General features: G+C 43.7%; 1 protein-coding gene across 5 annotated transcripts in view; it reads left to right on the top strand.

Annotated features, from left to right (window-relative positions):
- LOC134675171 (protein phosphatase PP2A 55 kDa regulatory subunit) overlaps window positions 1–22,341 on the top strand; it is a 228,153-nt gene that overhangs the window by 69,305 nt on the left and 136,507 nt on the right. For 4 of the 5 annotated variants that reach the window (XR_010099703.1, XM_063533361.1, XM_063533362.1 and 1 more), the window contains 9 exons: window positions 3,974–4,128; window positions 7,898–8,098; window positions 9,326–9,462; window positions 10,976–11,150; window positions 12,092–12,155; window positions 12,243–12,390; window positions 18,111–18,189; window positions 18,447–18,574; window positions 18,822–18,951. Coding sequence is in view for 4 of the 5 variants with exons in the window: in XM_063533361.1 (XP_063389431.1) it covers window positions 3,974–4,128; window positions 7,898–8,098; window positions 9,326–9,462; window positions 10,976–11,150; window positions 12,092–12,155; window positions 12,243–12,390; window positions 18,111–18,189; window positions 18,447–18,574; window positions 18,822–18,951 (1,217 nt within the window). In the remaining variant the exon portion in view is untranslated. The remainder of the gene's footprint in view (window positions 1–3,973; window positions 4,129–7,897; window positions 8,099–9,325; window positions 9,463–10,975; window positions 11,151–12,091; window positions 12,156–12,242; window positions 12,391–18,110; window positions 18,190–18,446; window positions 18,575–18,821; window positions 18,952–22,341) is intronic. The other variant, XM_063533364.1, reaches the window with a different exon arrangement.

Below are 22,341 nucleotides of genomic sequence, written 5' to 3' on the forward strand. Positions count from 1 at the left end.
AGGTCCTGAAATTATTGTACAAATTTGGACTTTATCTTCTAATAACAAGGTACACTATTTCATAAGCAGTATACAATCCATAGTCTATTATTCCTGTTCAGGACCTGTAACTGGAAATCCTGCTTGTCTATTAACCAACATCACAAAAGAGGTGTTATGTTTCCTATTCATCTCTTAAAGTATTCCATTACAGTAGGAACAGGTTAGACATCTTTGTAAGGCATTTGTTGTTTAGGTGTGTATGAGACCTCACTTGTTATCTGTTAAAAAAATGAACTAAGTAATTAATTGGCTATAATAACGCTGGTGTTAATTCAAGATGTACTATTAATAATTTAGGATTTTCCATATGGTTCTTTATACAAGTTGAAATGCTCAAAAAGAAAGAAGTGCCATGGTTTTCGAATCATCGGATTCGGATAAATGATAACTTTGCGAATTGGCGGAACCCTTCGTGCCGACTCCATTGGAACACAGTGTGTGATTGTATGTTTAATTTTTACCTCGTAAGACCCACCTGCAAAGCTTTCAAATTTAATTTGAACCTTATTCTATAGTAAATTAGAATGTATTTCGTTTGTTTTAAAAAGCAATGAAACAAAAGAAATGTTACTTTATTTGGTTCATGAAAGGTTCAAATTAAATTGCACAAATATGTACATTGTAATGTACAGTCGCCATCAGATATATCGGAGCAGCCAAGGTGTTCACAAATATCTGAGCACGCCTATATTGTCAAGGCGTTAGAGTGCGTGTTCAGATATTTTTAAGCACCTCGGCCGCTCTGATATATCTGATGGCGACTGTACATTAGTCTCAGGAGGTTAATTATAGTGGTAAAGTGTTATATAAAGAATTATTCCTCGTACGGACCCAACAATGATTTCTTAGTTTTATGTTTAGTAGATTGTATGATCTATTTTAATTTCGGCCTTTTTAACCATTCTACAATAACAATAAAGTGTATGGCTCCCAAATTAAAGTTTTCAACTACAGTAGAAAGTGTATGATTTTTTTTTTTATCATACTACATTACATTACATAGTACTAATTTTATTAATGAAGAAATCACTGTTGGGGTGAATTCTTTTGCTATTTGGACAAAATACTTGTAAATATTTTGGAAAATGTTTTCTATAGTATAGTGGCATAAATTTTAACTAACTTGCTAATTTTAATTTTAATGTCAGTAAGTGGTGTGGTTTTATTAATTTTGATCCCACTTTGCTTTCACCTTTTTAGAGTACATTGCATTTACGAATAATTTTAATAAATTCCTTTATTAATGAAACCAATTTACAGCAGCTTGGTATAAATATATTAGGTAAGGTTTACTCGGGTAATTCCGAATGTCGAAAACTGTCGGATAATTCCGAAAAGAGATTTTTATTATGATGGAATTAAAGGTGATTTTCATCTGAATTTCGGAATTATCCGACATTCGGTATTACCCGAATACACCCTACTTACACTTAAAAATTTAATAAATAATACCAGCTTTTGTGAATTGATTTTACTGGTTATACCAATGTGTACTAACATACTTTTATAAAGTACTTTTTGATAATTAATCTCTGTATTTAGTGCTAATCCTTTCCTCTTTGTGATGCTTGATTTATTTTTCTATCCAATAGTTGTAGATATAATAGAAAAAGTGTGAATGTGAGATATCAAAATTCTGATTATTATCTACAACAAACAACTCCTAGGAATAACAATCCTTATCTTTGTCATCATGAGGCAATAAAAATTAATCTAGTCACTCGTGACTTACTGATTCACCACAATTAAAAGCAAGATTTGCAGGAATGCAAATTGACTCAAATCTAAAAATAATAAGGGATCTCGATGTTTATTAATTTTCATAATTATGTAACAACTCAAATTTAAAAACCTCTAAAAACATAAATATCATCTAAGAACCATCATAGGTGTATCAAAAAAACCCGGCAAGTGCGAGTCGGACTCGCGCACGAAGGGTTCCGTGCCATAATGCAAAAAAAAAACAAAAAAAAAGCAAAAAAAACGGTCACCCATCCAAGTACTGACCACTCCCGACGTTGCTTAACTTTGGTCAAAAATCACGTTTGTTGTATGGGAGCCCCATTTAAATCTTTATTTTATTCTGTTTTTAGTATTTGTTGTTATAGCGGCAACAGAAATACATCATCTGTGAAAATTTCAACTGTCTAGCTATCACGGTTCGTGAGATACAGCCTGGTGACAGACAGACGGACGGACGGACAGCGAAGTCTTAGTAATAGGGTCCCGTTTTACCCTTTGGGTACGGAACCCTAAAAAAAGCCTTTTCTGATAAACATACTCAAATCTGTCCATACGTTTGTTATACTTACAACAACCCTCTGACGCATACGAATGTTATACTTACAACAACAATCTTTTTGTATTAAGTTTAAAAATAAGATTGATCTCCTTGTTAAAAACTTGCAATTAAAAAAATACCCCGTGGAGTTTTACAGTATTATCAGTATCACTACACCTTATAAAACAAAGTCCCCCGCCGCGTCGTGTCTGTTTGTGTGTTTGTATGTTCGCGATAAATTCAAAAACTACTGAACGGATTTTCATGCGGTTTTCACCTATCAATAGAGTGGTTCTTGAGGAAGGTTTAGGTGTATAATTTGTAGGTAAACTGTGGGAAGCCGGGGCGGGTCGCTAGTGTACCAGTAGGTCCATAAGCAATGATAATGCGTAACACAAGTAAATAACATAACTTATGTATATTCTAACATCAAGATAAAAGGTCACTGTGTAATCAACCAATCAATTATACTGAAATGAACTAAAGTCCATTTCAATTGCTGTTTGCTGATAATTATCATTCAATTGCATTTATCTCATGTAACTAGATACCTTCTCTATTATAGCCAGTTCATGAGAAAAATATTTTTTTAAAGTCTTCGACTCTTGGATGTCAGACTTAAATTTTGAGAAACATTTATTGCACACAAAAACATACTTTTTTAAACATTCTGGGCACATGAATTTAGCCAAAGGAAGGCAATGATTTTCTTATTTGCCAGAGCAATTATTTAATTCACTCTGTCAGCAACTCAGGAAGTAACACTTTATTGTATGGAAGAGAGGAATACAGAATACAGGTACATCTGCTGCACGCCAAACTTCAGGTCAAGGTTCAGTCTATTCTTACCTTTTTAGTACATATGATTAAATCTTTAAATAGATTTCACTGTGTAAAAGGTCCTTAGGATTATTTTCTGAGCATCTGCATATCAGTCGCGCCACTCGCGCCTTGGTAACCGGCAAAGTGGTAGCTTTTGCTTGTTATCTTATCGCACAGAAAAAGTACCTAAAGATGACAGTTAGTTATTGTAGATGAGCTGTTTGAAACTGAGAAAAGTTACAGATTAAAACTGTTAGTCTGTGCGGAAAGAGAAGAGTCGTGGAATATATGGGAATTAAACATTCTACTACTCTTTCCGCACAGACTTTAACACCAAAAATAGCAGGAGTTTAATTTTTTCTTACAAACAAACAGACTTCGTCAATCTGAATGCAATCAGACAGTCACAGAGGTTTTATGCTTTTAGATCCATATAGCAGCATAGTAAAAAGAGGCAGGCCTATACAGTGGCGGATTTGCCCAAAGGTACAGTAGGCCCGGGCCTAGGGTGGCAAATTGTGACAAAAAATTCGCTGATCATAACAAAAAATAACTTAAAATGTAGTCAATATGATGGATGCTGCGAAAGGGGCTATATTAGGGCCTGGAGCCTAGGGTGGCAAAGACTGCAAATCCGCCACTGAGTCTTATAGCCCAGGGGCTATGACAAGGAACCAGTTGGTTCGACTATTTGCTACTCTATTGCTCGAATATACAAGAGCAATAAAGAGATAAATATGCTATTTTCGCGGAAAAACCCTACCCCATCACCCATCCCCCATCATGGCTTAAAACTTGAATCCATTGTAACACGTAGTATGTTTTCAGGCAATGGTGGGGAGACGACATGGTGTTTCAGCCAGGTGAAAGGCACGCTCGAAGACGACGTCACAGAGGCCGACCTCATCTCCTGCGTGGAGTTCAACCACGACGGCGAGCTGCTCGCCACTGGCGACAAGGGAGGCCGTGTCGTCATATTCCAGGTTAGACTTGTTTGAGTCAGGTGACGTCACAGAGGCCGACCTCATCTCCTGCGTGGAGTTCAACCACGATGGCGAGCTGCTCGCCACTGGCGACAAGGGAGGCCGTGTCGTCATATTCCAGGTTAGACTTGTTTGAGTCAGGTGACGTCACAGAGGCCGACCTCATCTCCTGCGTGGAGTTCAACCACGATGGCGAGCTGCTCGCCACTGGCGACAAGGGAGGCCGTGTCGTCATATTCCAGGTTAGACTTGTTTGAGTCAGGTGACGTCACAGAGGCCGACCTCATCTCCTGCGTGGAGTTCAACCACGATGGCGAGCTGCTCGCCACTGGCGACAAGGGAGGCCGTGTCGTCATATTCCAGGTTAGACTTGTTTGAGTCAGGTGACGTCACAGAGGCCGACCTCATCTCCTGCGTGGAGTTCAACCACGACGGCGAGCTGCTCGCCACTGGCGACAAGGGAGGCCGTGTCGTCATATTCCAGGTTAGACTTGTTTGAGTCAGGTGACGCCACAGAGGCCGACCTCATCTCCTGCGTGGAGTTCAACCACGAGCGCGAGCTGCTCGCCACTGGCGACAAGGGAGGCCGTGTCGTCATATTCCAGGTTAGACTTGTTTGAGTCAGGTGACATCACAGGCCGACCTCATCTCCTGCGTGGAGTTGCTCGCCACTGGCGACAAGGGAGGCCGAGTCGTCATATTCCAGGTTAGACTTGTTTGAGTCAGGTGACGTCACAGAGGCCGACCTCATCTCCTGCGTGGAGTTCAACCACGATGGCGAGCTGCTCGCCACTGGCGACAAGGGAGGCCGAGTCGTCATATTCCAGGTATCTATCTTATTTTGAATTATAACTGAAGCAGCAAACTGACTTTCTGACTGTGTCTGGGCGAAGTAGATATACAAACACGAGAGTTCTTGCCCTAGGACGGTCTTCTCATACAACAATATTATAAACTGGTCTCCTCCACATTTCTCTTCTTCTTCTTAATCGGATACTCTTGTCAGAGCAGTCGTGGTCATCGAAGTTGTACGGCCTTTGTTGTTGTTTCCCGCCATGCTTCTCTATTGCATTCCGCACGCACATATTTAAAGGTGACCCGGTGAGAGCTTTAACTTGGTCGGTCCATGAGGTCCATCGCATTGAAGGCCGCAAGCTGCATTTCCTCCACATTTACCTTCCTTATAATTATTTTGTACGTTACATTGTCTGGTGTCTGCTTACTTCTCTTATCTTTCAACTTGGCCATGTTGAACTAGTAAGAAACGTCTTGGAATCTTATCAGTCCTTATCTGAACCTGAACTGACTTCACGCATACATTCGTCACCTGTTCAGTAGGTATTTATCAGATTATCGCAAAGGTTATTTACGACAAATCCATGTTTATGGTAACAAGCTTAACGCGATCAATATCTTTATACGGCGTTTCACTGGTTAATGTGTAATAATGTCGTCAAATGAACGTGCGAGCACCTAAGACGCGTATTTTATGGTACGTCTATATTAACTGGTAACGCTTGGTAACTGGAATTAAAAAGGGATCTTACAATTCTAATTCTAGCATGTTATCCAGCTGAATCAGTCCTTGGAATAATTAATTCCAGCGTAGTCTAAATAGTATTTATAGTTATCAACGCTGAAGTAAATAGTGTTAGACCGAGAACTGTCTGTAACGATTTTGGTAGCACACGTAGTTCAAGTGTTTATACGTCATAGAAGTGTGGCGTTTAAAATAACACTTGCACTGCGTGTGCTATCAAAATCGTTGCAGACTTATCTCGGTCTGACTCTAGATGACACGAATCTTAACAATTCAGTTATCAAGAGATTTGTGTACTGATTTGCCTCTCATAGTACCAAATCATAAAATATCTTATCTAAAGAGAATATCTCTTACTTTACCTATCTATACTTAATGGTCAAAGAAGTCAAATAACATATTTTGATTTTGTCTAACTCCAGATAAAATGGTGGAATAAAGAAACTCACATACATACAAACATGAACGCTGAAAACAATACACTCTTTTTGTTTGGGCAGTCGTGTAAAAAAGCAAAAGTATCCTCCTCTAAAAAACAACTACTCTTCTTGACTGCCACACCCTAAACTTATAGTCTATATCTTTAGGAAAGTATTTAAATAAAAGTAATCAAACAATTTGTACATTTTCAGGTAGTTATAATATTTATTGGCTATCCAATCAAATGCAAAACCGTCTAGATCAGTCACTGAACGACCTGACTCCTACATTATTTGATCATGTAATGTTTTCATCTACCCTTTTGATCATGTAATGTTTTCATCTTACCCTAGACACAGAATAAATAATAGTACTAGGTACAGAAGACTCACTCTCTAACAAAACGCGTCTGTCACGATCAGATATGGCCGCTAGGTGGCGACACCGCCACGCGCGGCTTATGGCAATCCCCAAAATTGGGGTCGAACGGATGTACTTTTAGCTACCTGTAGCAAAGCGACGAAATCGCGGAGTGAGCCACGCCTGCCCTAGATTTTGTTTACTTTTATTTAAATACCCAAAGATACAGAATATACCTAGCTTTGTTCTATAATATAATTTATATAATCTTATCTCGTTCGACAAATAAATTATAAAATTGATAAATATTCGTCCCTAAAGGCGCTCTTTGTCTTGTCACTCGATAAACACGAAGCGTATATTACTGAGCCCTAGATTTTGCAGACGACACTTTGACTGACATACCCTAAGCTCACCTGTAATCCTTCATTTTGTCGCAGATCAGCGACACCGACGACCCAGTAACGCGAATTAGCATTCACCACGCGCGCCATAAACGTTTTATTGTTCATTCCGATTTTATCTGCGTTTTCAATCCGTTTCAAAGGCGCCGGCTTAACATGGATGTTTGATTCTTTTGTTTACGTCCATTGTTTATAAAGTGTATAAAGACCAGATATTGCAAAACTGACTGACCATAATTTCATGATAAGATGCCCTCTTAAGTGGGGTCTTGATTGTTATCTTATTGCGTTTTATGTCAGACGTACTTGGTTTAATTGGTTGTTTGCATACTTACCGCTCCTGTTTCATGAAGAGGTAGGCGACATCTTGGATATCTTTCTTTCAACCCTGACACCTCTTTCATATTATTCACTTTTCATTGTATTTCTCATATGTACTTACTCGTTTGTTCTAACAGTGGACATTGGTTAACGACAACTCTTAATTTTTTTTCTTATCTGAGTTGACAATAAATGTTTCTTTTCAGCGTCCGCTTTAATATTCTGAATAAAATGTATGGAAAAGAAGCTAATTCCATGCTACACAGTTGTTACAATCGTAGATCGTACCCGATGTCTCCGACAAGGTGACTTTAATGGGGGTCAGTGAACCAAGGCGTTTATAACTACAGACAAAATATATTCACACGTGAGTGAAAAAGTCACCTTGCCTAAAAGACTGCTTGAAAATACCGTGTAGTTTACAGTAGCACATGTATAAGTCTTAAATTGATCAATAAAAATATCCATAATTAGACCTAGCATGAGAGCGACGCGACCCTCTAATTAATACTTACAGTGAGAAAAAGACGGGTAATCTATTTCGCGAGCGAGCTACTCTCGCGTCGCTCCTGTTCTAGGCCTACATATATCCGTAAGTTCCCGTAAAACTATGCTAATTGAAGAAGCAAATTCCCGCCATTTTAATACAAAACTATATGACTGGTTTTGAAAAATATTAATCAGAAGAGACCCATATTGATTGTCGTATTATCTTTTGTTTCAGAGGGACCCAGCATCAAAACAGTGCGTGCCCAAGAAGGGAGAGTACAATGTGTACTCAACATTCCAGTCGCACGAGCCAGAGTTCGACTATCTCAAGTCGCTGGAGATCGAGGAGAAGATCAACAAGATCCGGTGGCTCAAGCGCAAGAACCAGGCTCATTTCCTACTATCCACTAACGACAAGACTATTAAACTATGGAAGGTGAGGAAACTAGTTTCCTTCCCAAAATTTGCTTTTGTCCAATAAACTCTTTGACCGCTAAAGATGTCAATTAACGCGCGCGACTATAGCGTATATCAACCTTCGTGCATTCCGACAAGGTTCACAATGATGCGCCGTTCACGATAGGCGTGGCGTTCAATGGGTTACATTAAATATAAAGACCCTTAAAATTCGACATATATAACCAACCGGGTAACCGGGCAACCGGGTTTAGTAAACCGGGGTGCAAAGAGATGAGATACGGTTAATTAATGTTTTTTTATATGGGAATCCTGGTCACGGCACCAAATTGTAAGAAGCTTCCTAGTTTTCTTTAGTTCTTCTTCTTAGTTCTTGCTTTTTACCTTTAAAAGGTAATAAGATTCCAAAGTAATTTAATTTGATTAAGCATATTACCAAAACTGCCATTATTTTACTTATCAATATTATTATTATATTTTTCTCAAAAATGGACGGCAAGGTCGACTTTGCCGTCTAAAAAATCAGTCGCGAAGCGCGTAGTTTATGGTTAGTCAAAAATTAAAAAGTTAAAACATTGCAGTCTCGATTTTGGGACTGCAATGTTGCATACAAATTCCATTATTTGTCGAGTTCCAAACTTTTTAAAAGTTGAAATGGCCATATCAAATGAAGGCACAGGCCCAATAAACAGCCAAACAGATGATTAGTACCGCGACTATTTAGGTGTCTCAAATAGGTTGGCGTATTTTTGGCAGAAAAATACACTTCTATTTTTTTATTAAAAAAATAAAAAGGCGGCAACGGCTTTTCTCTGTGAAAATATATACGGAAGAACGTTGCTTTTGTAAAATATTTCTATGATATTTATATTTCTTGCACCATTTTTGAGAAAAGCACTATATATGACTCGGCTGGAAGGCTACTTGCTGGCTTCGGATTCAATTAAACGGACTCCCAAGGTCGTCCGTTTAAAACGAATCCTCAGCCTGCAAGTAGCTACTTCCGAGCCTCGACAATAATGTACTATTTCCAGCTTTAGATCTGTAAAATTAACCGTATCCACAATTAAGATGCTTTATCCTCGAAACTCTGAATTGTTGTCTCGTGTAAGTGTGGAAGAAATTCTCGAGTTTGATCTTAAGAACGGTAAACTACTTCGATTCTAAGAATTTCTGACCTCAATTAGCTTAATGTGGATCAATGTGGATTTATGTAAGGTTGTGTATTTATTCCGATATATTTCAGGTCTCGGAGCGCGACAAGCGCGTGACGGGGTACAACACGCGAGAGGAGAGCGGGCGCGCGCGGGACCCGTCGCGCATCACGCAGCTCCGCGTGCCCACGTGGCGCCCCGCGGAACCCATGGTCGAGGCGTCCTCCCGGTAAATTATAAGCCGCGTTATCACAAATATCAGATAAAGCACTTTTATATTGTTGAGTGTCGGAAAATCTGTTTTTTCCGGTTTTATCACGTCTTTATCGAGCGATAATCACCGACATTGTAAATGAACCGTATCAAAGAGACTGCAACTAAAATCGCAAATTTGAGGATTTAAGATTTGCTGCTGATAAGCTTGTGTATTGGTATTGTAAAGCAACTCTCGGATTATTGCGAATAACTGATAGCAATTAACGTAACACACCCTTTTAGACGTCTCATTGCAATAAAAAAAATCATTTATTTCAGGTTTCAGGACCCATATTACATTTACAAATAAAAAAATTAAATTAAATTAATTTACATACTACATATAGGTACGCTACAAACATTTACAAATGCAATGCTTAGGAATGGTCAGTTTAATTTCGACGATAGTATACGTTATATCATCATCATCATCATCTCAGCCATAAGACGTCCACTGCTGAACATAGGCCTCCCCCTTGGACCTCCATTCGTACCGGTTGGAATTATATACGTTATATAATTGTACCTAATTGGGGTTGAGGACATTGGTTGAACCGAACCAATAACAAGGTTGTTACCAACTGCTACGCAAATCTGATCAGTCCAAATAAAAGATACAAAGAAGGGGTATTCCTATCTCAATTGTGGTTATCATTTTTTTTATGACTTATATTTAATAACATTCCAAGTGCCGATAACAATTGGCATGAATATTTCATTAATTTATATCAGTCTTATCTACAAAACAAACGCGGCAAACTTGATTTGTATATAGGCATATTTTGTTATCATTAATGCACAAATTAAGTCATCTGTATGACGTCAATTGTATATTTAGATTTTTATTGCGGTGGTGTCATGTAATCATACACCGTCTGATGTATTATGTAAACGTATGCATCTATATCATTTATAAGAGTCATAATGAGAGCTGGAAATATGATATGCAAAAGTGACATTACGGTTCAAAATTACATCTAAAACATAGTTTAGGTGACCAGCGTTATATAGTCTTTACTTTAGGACGTCTACAATAACAAAGGCTTTAGTAAAATTTCTTTAGCGAGTATTAGCAATGGTCTCCTTTTTAGAATAGGTAAAAATGCATTCGTATGTTGGGCTGTTCTCCTCTACGATACGCATTTCGTAATTGATACTCGTAAAATTTGGTCAACAGGTTATTCAATTACAGATATAGATTTTTTTTTCGATTCAGTTTATGGATTTTTTTCTAAATACCAGAGCCACGGGGGTTCGTAGCTGTAGACCTCTACAGCTCACATGGCCACTAAATAATTAAGGCCTCAACACGGCGTCGTAATGTAAGAGAAACTTATGCGTATTATTACGCGCGTAGAACGAGGGCGCTCCGAGCTACTTACGAAAATAATCGCTACAAGATTCAAACAACAAAAATTAGTGACTACTTGCCTGGATACAAATGAACGTTGTAAACTTAGTACTAATATGCCTTTTTTGCGTTACAGGCGGATATTCGCGAACGCGCACACCTACCACATAAACTCGATCTCGCTCAACTCTGACCAGGAGACATACCTGTCCGCGGACGACCTGCGCATCAACCTGTGGCACCTGGAGATCACGGACCAGAGTTTCAACATTGTGGACATCAAGCCTGCCAATATGGAGGAGCTTACAGAGGTAGGAGACTGTCAATTTCTATTGAAGAAGAAACACACGGGGTCATGTATATTTCAGGATGGCCAAGCGAGAGTCACTATATTATAAGTTGATTATATAACTTGATTCAATAAATAAATAAGAGGTTTAAACTGTGGTACCTGGAGATCACGGACCAGAGCTTCAACATTGTGGACATCAAGCCTGCCAATATGGAGGAGCTTACAGAGGTAGGAGACTTCTATTGAAGACGAAACACACTGGGTCATGTCAGGCGTGGCTCACTCCGCGATTTCGTCGCTTTGCTACAGGTAGCTAAAAGTACATCCGTTCGACCCCAATTTTGGGATTTGCCATAAGCCGATCGTGGCGCTGCCGCCACCTAGCGGCCATATCTGTGCTGATCGTGACAGACGCGTTTTGTTAGACAGTGAGTCTTCTGTAACTAGTACTATTATTTATTCTGTGGTCATGTATAGGTATATTAGGTATATCAGGATGGCCAAGCCAGAGTCACTATATTATAAGAGGTTTAAACTGTGGCACCTGGAGATCACGGACCAGAGCTTCAACATTGTGGACTTCAAGCCTGCCAATATGGAGGAGCTTACAGAGGTAGACTATACAATTTCTATTGAAAAGTGAAACACGAGGACACGTACCTTTCAAAATGGCCAATTGGTCGGAATTGGTTGAAAAGATTTCCTTGAAAGAATGTAGTCTGGCAAACAACTCTGCAGGATGTTCTTACTGGACATAGAAAACTATACTCATCCCTTTCTTTTGGGTGCTAGTACTAGCATAAGACTAAGATTCACTCAATGTTTGAAATGAGACAGTCCTGGGCCAAACTATACATGATACTAAACGTAAAAGTACCTCCCGAGCCGTTCAGGTGGTATATAATCCTAAAGTTCACTTAGACAAGTGATTTTAAACGATTGTTTGTCTTTTTTTTTCAGGTGATCACCGCGGCAGAGTTTCATCCGACTGAATGCAATCTCTTTGTATATTCTAGTAGTAAGGGTAAGTAATTATCGAACAGATATGTATAGTTATTAAGCTTTTGTAAATCTAAAATTGATCTATTATATAACTGATTACTGTGTGCAGGTACAATAAGGCTGTGCGACATGCGAGCCGCGGCGCTGTGCGACCGCCACGCCAAGCTCTTCGAGGAGCCGGAGGACCCACATGCGCGTTCCTTCTTCTCGGAGATCATCTCCTCCATCTCCGATGTCAAACTCAGCAACTCGGGACGGTGAGTGTAAGACTATTAAATCTGGAGGGAAAAGCAGCATTTATTGATCATGCTAGCTTTTGCTCGCGACTTCGTCTGCGTGAAATCAGTAACAGCAGCTAGTGTAAGCATAGCGCCTGAATAAAGTGTAATAGCATAGCAATCATTCAATTTGAGCATAAGTTTCAATCAGTGATCAGGCAATTCATGTCATCAGTGACAGACAGACACACTTTGGCATTTATAATATTAAGTATGGATAAGAAATTTTGGCAGATTCATTTGTAATCAGTACTATAGGAAATATGATTGAATGCGGATACGTGGAAGAATAAGAAAATAGAACGTTGACTAGCATTTTTAGTTTCGTAAATAAAAGGTCGTCCGTCAACGCTAGCGCAAGGCGGTTATGTTGTTGAGTGCTCCGTAGAAATTAATTCTATAAGTGGTGTAAAAGTGACTTTTCGCTCTTAAAAATACTACGTGACGTTAGCTGAAGAACTAAGCTATTTAAGTGTAATAATAAAATGACTAAAAGTTATAAAAATGAAGCAGAAATAAGTAAAAACAACAAAAAGTGAACGTTACGTTATTTAAACGATGATTACGCATCGATAGTTCGTGAGTGCGAGTGCTAACTTCGGTAAAATTCGGGGTGGATCAACATAATGACGTTAATGAGAACGCTACACTTGATGCATATTTTCGTCTCCTAACGTAATTGTTACGATAGCTCAGTTGGATAAAGAGTTGTTTTCGCTCAGCGTATTCGCGGAGTCGTGGGTTCGATCCTCAGAGAGTTAAAAACTTTTTGCATTTTTATTTTTTGGTTTTTTGTGTTATTTTTGTTTCTTTATTAATCAGCATGCCTCCTAAGGTGAAAAAACTTATGTGCAACAAATGCGAGAAAAACATTACAAATAAAGATTATTTAAAGTGTCAGACTTGTTCAAAAATGTATGACTTAGCGTGTGTTAGTGTCAGCCACAAACGATTCGATTTAATGGAAAATAAAACTAAGTGGAAGTGTAAGGACTGTAATAAGCCAAAGAAACCTGCAAAACCGAGCAAGACCGATGTACCAAGTACATCTAGAGGTTTAACCGATGCCAATATTACTCCTCCTAAATCCCAAGTAGTGAAGAGAAAAGCTATACAAAATAAAGATCACCTTACGGTAAAAGAGCCTTCGGACACGGAGTTCTCATCAGATGTTTCCTTTGAGTCAACGACGTCAGAAAAATATAACTTGAATAGAAGCTCTTCCGATATTCGGGCTGTCGATGAGGAAACATTGAAGGAATATGAAAACAAAATTAATAATTTAGAAATAAGGCTGCATTCGTCTAAAAATGAGATCCAGGAACTACTTCTGCAAAATGGGGCGCTAAAGAAGCGTATAGAAGAACACGAACAAACAATTAAGAAGCTTACGCGTATATGTTCAACAAGTCCGAAAAAAATAAACACGCCACGTACTAGGTCTAATAGGACATTAAAAGGTGTTGATCTGAACAAATTGGAACATGTTGAGAACCAGAAGACGACTGAGGAAATCATACATAAATCAACGAATCAAAACCTCCAAAATCAGGAGCAGATGGAACTTTCTGCCACGTGTGATAATGATAGTAACATTTCGACATCAGACTCACAACTATCGCAACAAGAGATACTGGATCATGCAATTAATAAAAATAGTTCAATTTATTTATTTATTTATTTATGTTATGGAGATCCAACAGCTATCTATACAGAGTATGCCACATTAATAAGAGATGGAAAGCCAATTACAGGATCACACATGTAGCTACAGATTGTACATTCAAAATTCTGCAAATAAAATGCATTCAAATTTCTGAAAATAATACCACTAATAGTAAGCTATGTATTGTGAGCACCAATAGCAGCCGAAAAAACCACAAATTATTAAATATGATGCTACAATGTTACGACAAATGGGAATGTTTCCATTTCTCAACCCCAGGCGGCAAGGTTCGGAATCTTATGAAAATCTTGCCCGAAACCCTTCAAGATTATTCGAGACAAGATTTCTGCCTCATTTTAATTGGTGAGGAAGATTTTAAAATTAGGGAAGACTACGATCACTTGACGCTCGTACAAGAGATAAGGACAATGTTAACAACAATCTCACACACTAATTTAATTGTATGCACACCAACTTACATTTGCGGGGCTCCGATATACAATTACCGAGTAGAATTATTCAATACACTACTTAATCAAGACATAAGTACACATAAGTACGCACACTTCTTCGATTCGAACCTTGATCTGACTTTCAATATGTTTTCCTATCACTCAGGAAAAGTCACAAATTTCGGGCTTAAAGCCATTTTCCAAAACCTAAAAAGTTTCATGGAAAACGTCGAAACACTTAATATGGAATTATTAGAGGAAAATGATGCAACTCATTCCTTTCGTGAATAAAGTACAAAAAATAACTATTCTTCACCAAAATATAGCCGGGATACTAGGTAAAAGGGATATTATAGAGACTGCAATTTGTGATTTACAGAAGTGCGTAGGAAATATAGACGTGTTATGTATGAGTGAAACTTTCATAAAAGCTGGATCAATAGCTAATTTAACACTAAACAATTATAACGTTGCTGCATCTTACTGTAGAGATGGAGAAAAGAGAGGAGGCACATGTATTCTTGTAAAAACTGACATTGAATTTGTACCATTAAACTATGTCAACTCATGGTCTCAGAAATATGACTTCGAGGCATGTGGTTTGGAAATTCCGATGTACAATTTAATTATAATATGTATTTACAGAACGCCGACATCAGATATTAAAAACTTTTTTAATTTACTTAATCAGCTATTACAAAAAGTAATCTCTAGAAAACACAAGCACACAGTTATTTGCGGAGACTGGAATATTGACTATTTGAAAGAAACTAACTTCAAAAAGGAATTAGTGTGTACTCTGTCTAATTATAACTTAAAAAATCATGTTACTACTCCGACAAGAAAAAAATCCTGCATAGATTTAATTGCAAGCAATATATCAGATTGTTTGCCTCAAACTCATTTTTTAGCTTTGTCTGACCACGAAACTTGTCAAACGTTAACATGCCAATTAAAAGTAAAAAAGATGGTTAAGAGAAAGCCGCAAGTGTGGTATGAAACAATAAGGGACTACGGTCAAGATAATTTGAGAAAGTTTATAGATTGTATGTCGGCGTTAACATTTACAGAAATTCTTTGCGAAAATGATACTAATGTAGCATTTAATAAATTTCACGACTTGGTCACTCTGTTTTACAATTTGTGTTTTCCTTTAATTAGAGTGAAAAGAATAAATAAACCTATTTTGAACAAATGGTTAACCAAAGGCATAAAAATATCCTGTAAAAATAAAAGGAAAATGTTTAAGATGACTATGAAATGCAAAGAAAACACTGAGTACCTAAGAAAATATAAAATGTACGCAAAGCTTTTAAAAACATGCCTTTACACTGCCAGGCAAATATCAAATAACCGCTTTATCAAATGTTCTAAAAATGCAGGTCGAGCATCTTGGCAAATAATAAAAAATAACTGCGACGTTCAGCTCAATTCTAATGAAATCACTCAAATTGTATCTGATGGTAAGGCAATAGTCGATCCTAAAAGTATAGCTGAGAAATTTAACGATTTCTTTATTGACATTACTAATAGAATACAAAAACAGACGAAACAATGTTATATTATTGACCAAAGTAGAGATAGCATATTCCTATACTCAGTAAGTACAGAAGATGTAATCAGAGCAATAAAGGCGCTAAACAACACAAAAGCCACGGGGTACGATGGGATATCTACTAAAGTCCTAAAATTATGTGCCATCTCATTATCAGTGCCTCTTAGTCACATAATAAATCTATCTTTTTTGCAAGGAGTTTTTCCTGAACGGTTAAAATTATCAATAGTTAAACCACTTTACAAAAAGGGGCCAAAAACAGATTTAAATAATTACCGTCCTGTCACCCTGATACCAGTTATCTCAAAGATTTTGGAGAAAATTATGTTCGACAGGGTATCAAATTTTATAACTAAACACCAAATCTTAAATGATTATCAGTTCGGTTTTAGGAAAAATAGTTCAACAAGCTTAGCATGTTTCCACTTAATAAAAACTGTGATGGAAAGTTTAGACAGTAAAACTCCTATTGTAGCGGTATTACTGGACATGAGTAAGGCATTTGATTTTGTGAAACACGACTTATTATTAAGTAAGCTGTATAGATATGGCGTAAGAGGCCCTGCATTAGAGTGGGTAGATAGTTACCTCAAAGACAGGAAACAGTGTGTGGAAACTACAAATTTTATTGGCAGAGATAAAGTTACCCATAGATCCAGCTACAGAACTAACTTATATGGGGTTCCACAGGGCAGTATATTAGGCCCACTGCTGTTCCTGCTGTACATAAATGACCTCCCGAAGGCTATGGGGCATAGTTGTTTACTCTTTGCAGACGATACCACACTACTTGTAAAATGTGACGATGTCAAATCATTTGAGCAAACCATTAATAAAGCAATAATAGATATAGTAAATTGGCTTGACAGTAATATTTAAATATTAATCTTAGTAAGACAAAAATTGTACAATTCCAAACATATAAAAGTAAGCATATTCCGATGAACATTACCTACCAGGACTCCCCTATAGAGGAAGTAAAGTCAACCGCATTTTTGGGATTGACCATAGATTGCTTTTGCAACTGGAAAGCTCATATTGACAGTTTACGAATTAAATTAGATCGTTTTGTATATGTCTTGCATCGTATTCGTAATGTAGTGTCAGAATCTACAGCTATGACAGCCTATCATGGATATGTTGCGTCACAATTAAGATATTGCATCATTATGTGGGGAAATTCGGTAGACTCAGATATAATTTTTAAGGCCCAAAAGAAATGCATTAGGGCAGCGTGTGGAGCAGACTTCAGAGAGCCCTGTAGACCACTGTTTAAAAGTAAAAAAATATTAACATTACCCGCTCTGTACATACACGAAATTTGTATTTTCGTTAGGAAAAACCCGTCTTGCTTTAGAACTATCACTATGACATCAAAACGAGGTGCTTATAGGAATAAACTTTTCATGCCGACAATAAATCTTTCTCTACCTAAGAAGAATGTATATGGAATGGCAATACAAATATTTAATTGTTTTACTGATAGTTTTAAGGAACTGCCATTTAATTTATTAAAAAAAAAATATATACATATTTAATTGAGAATTGCTATTATTCGATCGATGAGTTTTTGGAAAATTGTAATTTGTAAGCATGATAATTTGATAAAGTATTTATTGATTATGAAATTATTTATTTTATATTTATTAGACATGTTACCAAGCAAGACATTAATTATCAATTTCATTTTAAATTATTATTTTTTGACTTTGTGTAAAATTGTGCCATATACTTAGCTTATAAGAATGCATGTATGTACATATAGCCAGAATATAGCTCTTAGGGGTAACATATTGAATATTTGTACGCCATATTATGGTAAAATAAGGAATGCGACTGAAAACTTTGTATACCACCTATTGTACCCTTATTTATGCAAATAAATATTTTTGATTTGATTTTTGATTTGAATAAAATAAAAATCGTTAAAAATAAGTAAAATCCTGGTCACGGCACCAAATTGTAACATCCCCTAATTTTTCTACACTGCTTTTTCCCTTATTAAAAAATATTTTATTTGTTTCAGGTATATGATGTCAAGAGATTATTTAGGTTTAAAAGTATGGGATCTTAGAATGGAAACAAAACCAGTAGAAACATATCCAGTAAGTACTTTTTTTACGTGAATTATAAGCTTTATTTAGCCATCGATTTAGTTTTCTCTCTCTCGGATCGATTCTGATTGATTAAAATAATAAGGAAGATAGGTTGATACTTGCTTTTATTTGTTTATTCTATATTTTTATTTATTTAACGATATGTGGGAAGGAAATTAGTTTTAAAAATTAATTAATACGTTTGGTTTAAGTTTTAAATTAATTGTTAGGTTTATTTTATTGTACGATTGTCTTTCAATTTGTAGGTGCACGAGTATCTGCGGTCGAAGCTCTGCTCGCTGTACGAGAATGACTGCATCTTCGACAAGTTCGAGTGCTGCTGGAGCGGAGACGACCAGCGGCTCATGACCGGCTCCTACAATGGCTTCTTTAGGTTAGTATTGTTTTAGCTGTTTTCCGGAGTTTCGTTCATGTGAGTATCTGATCTCAGATCTGGTGTGTGTTTCTGTGTTCGGATTGCGGTACTCCACTTCTGGGAAGCGGATATAAAATAATGAAGTATCTTAAGTAGCTCCTTAGATTATGATGATGGTTCGCTCCGTCGTTTTCTTGGTCGTTTATTTCCGATATGAGTATCGTCGCCGCCTTCGCCCGATGGTAACGTGTGTTTATTTTTGCAGGGTGTTCGAACGCGCATGCGCCGGCGGGAGGCGCGGGGAGCTCACGCTGGAGGCGGCGCGCGAGGCGGCCGCGCGCCCGCGCCAGCCGCTGCGCCCGCGCCGCGTCGCCACCACCGCCAAGAGGAAGAAGGTACACCTACACCCCTCCCCCTCCCACACACACACTCCGTGCGCGGGCGGGCGGCGCGCGAGGCGGCCGCGCGCCCGCGCCAGCCGCTGCGCCCGCGCCGCGTCGCCACCACCGCCAAGAGGAAGAAGGTACACCTACACCCCTCCCCCTCCCACACACACACTCCGTGCGCGGGCGGGCGGCGCGCGAGGCGGCCGCGCGCCCGCGCCAGCCGCTGCGCCCGCGCCGCGTCGCCACCACCGCCAAGAGGAAGAAGGTACACCTACACCCCTCCCCCTCCCACACACACACTCCGTGCGCGGGCGGGCGGCGCGCGAGGCGGCCGCGCGCCCGCGCCAGCCGCTGCGCCCGCGCCGCGTCGCCACCACCGCCAAGAGGAAGAAGGTACACCTACACCCCTCCCCCTCCCACACACACACTCCGTGCGCGGGCGGGCGGCGCGCGAGGCGGCCGCGCGCCCGCGCCAGCCGCTGCGCCCGCGCCGCGTCGCCACCACCGCCAAGAGGAAGAAGGTACACCTACACCCCTCCCCCTCCCACACACACACTCCGTGCGCGGGCGGGCGGCGCGCGAGGCGGCCGCGCGCCCGCGCCAGCCGCTGCGCCCGCGCCGCGTCGCCACCACCGCCAAGAGGAAGAAGGTACACCTACACCCCTCCCCCTCCCACACACACACTCCGTGCGCGGGCGGGCGGCGCGCGAGGCGGCCGCGCGCCCGCGCCAGCCGCTGCGCCCGCGCCGCGTCGCCACCACCGCCAAGAGGAAGAAGGTACACCTACACCCCTCCCCCTCCCACACACACACTCCGTGCGCGGGCGGGCGGCGCGCGAGGCGGCCGCGCGCCCGCGCCAGCCGCTGCGCCCGCGCCGCGTCGCCACCACCGCCAAGAGGAAGAAGGTACACCTACACCCCTCCCCCTCCCACACACACACTCCGTGCGCGGGCGGGCGGCGCGCGAGGCGGCCGCGCGCCCGCGCCAGCCGCTGCGCCCGCGCCGCGTCGCCACCACCGCCAAGAGGAAGAAGGTACACCTACACCCCTCCCCCTCCCACACACACACTCCGTGCGCGGGCGGGCGGCGCGCGAGGCGGCCGCGCGCCCGCGCCAGCCGCTGCGCCCGCGCCGCGTCGCCACCACCGCCAAGAGGAAGAAGGTACACCTACACCCCTCCCCCTCCCACACACACACTCCGTGCGCGGGCGGGCGGCGCGCGAGGCGGCCGCGCGCCCGCGCCAGCCGCTGCGCCCGCGCCGCGTCGCCACCACCGCCAAGAGGAAGAAGGTACACCTACACCCCTCCCCCTCCCACACACACACTCCGTGCGCGGGCGGGCGGCGCGCGAGGCGGCCGCGCGCCCGCGCCAGCCGCTGCGCCCGCGCCGCGTCGCCACCACCGCCAAGAGGAAGAAGGTACACCTACACCCCTCCCCCTCCCACACACACACTCCGTGCGCGGGCGGGCGGCGCGCGAGGCGGCCGCGCGCCCGCGCCAGCCGCTGCGCCCGCGCCGCGTCGCCACCACCGCCAAGAGGAAGAAGGTACACCTACACCCCTCCCCCTCCCACACACACACTCCGTGCGCGGGCGGGCGGCGCGCGAGGCGGCCGCGCGCCCGCGCCAGCCGCTGCGCCCGCGCCGCGTCGCCACCACCGCCAAGAGGAAGAAGGTACACCTACACCCCTCCCCCTCCCACACACACACTCCGTGCGCGGGCGGGCGGCGCGCGAGGCGGCCGCGCGCCCGCGCCAGCCGCTGCGCCCGCGCCGCGTCGCCACCACCGCCAAGAGGAAGAAGGTACACCTACACCCCTCCCCCTCCCACACACACACTCCGTGCGCGGGCGGGCGGCGCGCGAGGCGGCCGCGCGCCCGCGCCAGCCGCTGCGCCCGCGCCGCGTCGCCACCACCGCCAAGAGGAAGAAGGTACACCTACACCCCTCCCCCTCCCACACACACACTCCGTGCGCGGGCGGGCGGCGCGCGAGGCGGCCGCGCGCCCGCGCCAGCCGCTGCGCCCGCGCCGCGTCGCCACCACCGCCAAGAGGAAGAAGGTACACCTACACCCCTCCCCCTCCCACACACACACTCCGTGCGCGGGCGGGCGGCGCGCGAGGCGGCCGCGCGCCCGCGCCAGCCGCTGCGCCCGCGCCGCGTCGCCACCACCGCCAAGAGGAAGAAGGTACACCTACACCCCTCCCCCTCCCACACACACACTCCGTGCGCGGGCGGGCGGCGCGCGAGGCGGCCGCGCGCCCGCGCCAGCCGCTGCGCCCGCGCCGCGTCGCCACCACCGCCAAGAGGAAGAAGGTACACCTACACCCCTCCCCCTCCCACACACACACTCCGTGCGCGGGCGGGCGGCGCGCGAGGCGGCCGCGCGCCCGCGCCAGCCGCTGCGCCCGCGCCGCGTCGCCACCACCGCCAAGAGGAAGAAGGTACACCTACACCCCTCCCCCTCCCACACACACACTCCGTGCGCGGGCGGGCGGCGCGCGAGGCGGCCGCGCGCCCGCGCCAGCCGCTGCGCCCGCGCCGCGTCGCCACCACCGCCAAGAGGAAGAAGGTACACCTACACCCCTCCCCCTCCCACACACACACTCCGTGCGCGGGCGGGCGGCGCGCGAGGCGGCCGCGCGCCCGCGCCAGCCGCTGCGCCCGCGCCGCGTCGCCACCACCGCCAAGAGGAAGAAGGTACACCTACACCCCTCCCCCTCCCACACACACACTCCGTGCGCGGGCGGGCGGCGCGCGAGGCGGCCGCGCGCCCGCGCCAGCCGCTGCGCCCGCGCCGCGTCGCCACCACCGCCAAGAGGAAGAAGGTACACCTACACCCCTCCCCCTCCCACACACACACTCCGTGCGCGGGCGGGCGGCGCGCGAGGCGGCCGCGCGCCCGCGCCAGCCGCTGCGCCCGCGCCGCGTCGCCACCACCGCCAAGAGGAAGAAGGTACACCTACACCCCTCCCCCTCCCACACACACACTCCGTGCGCGGGCGGGCGGCGCGCGAGGCGGCCGCGCGCCCGCGCCAGCCGCTGCGCCCGCGCCGCGTCGCCACCACCGCCAAGAGGAAGAAGGTACACCTACACCCCTCCCCCTCCCACACACACACTCCGTGCGCGGGCGGGCGGCGCGCGAGGCGGCCGCGCGCCCGCGCCAGCCGCTGCGCCCGCGCCGCGTCGCCACCACCGCCAAGAGGAAGAAGGTACACCTACACCCCTCCCCCTCCCACACACACACTCCGTGCGCGGGCGGGCGGCGCGCGAGGCGGCCGCGCGCCCGCGCCAGCCGCTGCGCCCGCGCCGCGTCGCCACCACCGCCAAGAGGAAGAAGGTACACCTACACCCCTCCCCCTCCCACACACACACTCCGTGCGCGGGCGGGCGGCGCGCGAG

The sequence above is a fragment of the Cydia fagiglandana genome, chromosome 21, assembly GCF_963556715.1.
Source record: "Cydia fagiglandana chromosome 21, ilCydFagi1.1, whole genome shotgun sequence".
NCBI lineage: Eukaryota > Metazoa > Arthropoda > Insecta > Lepidoptera > Tortricidae > Cydia > Cydia fagiglandana.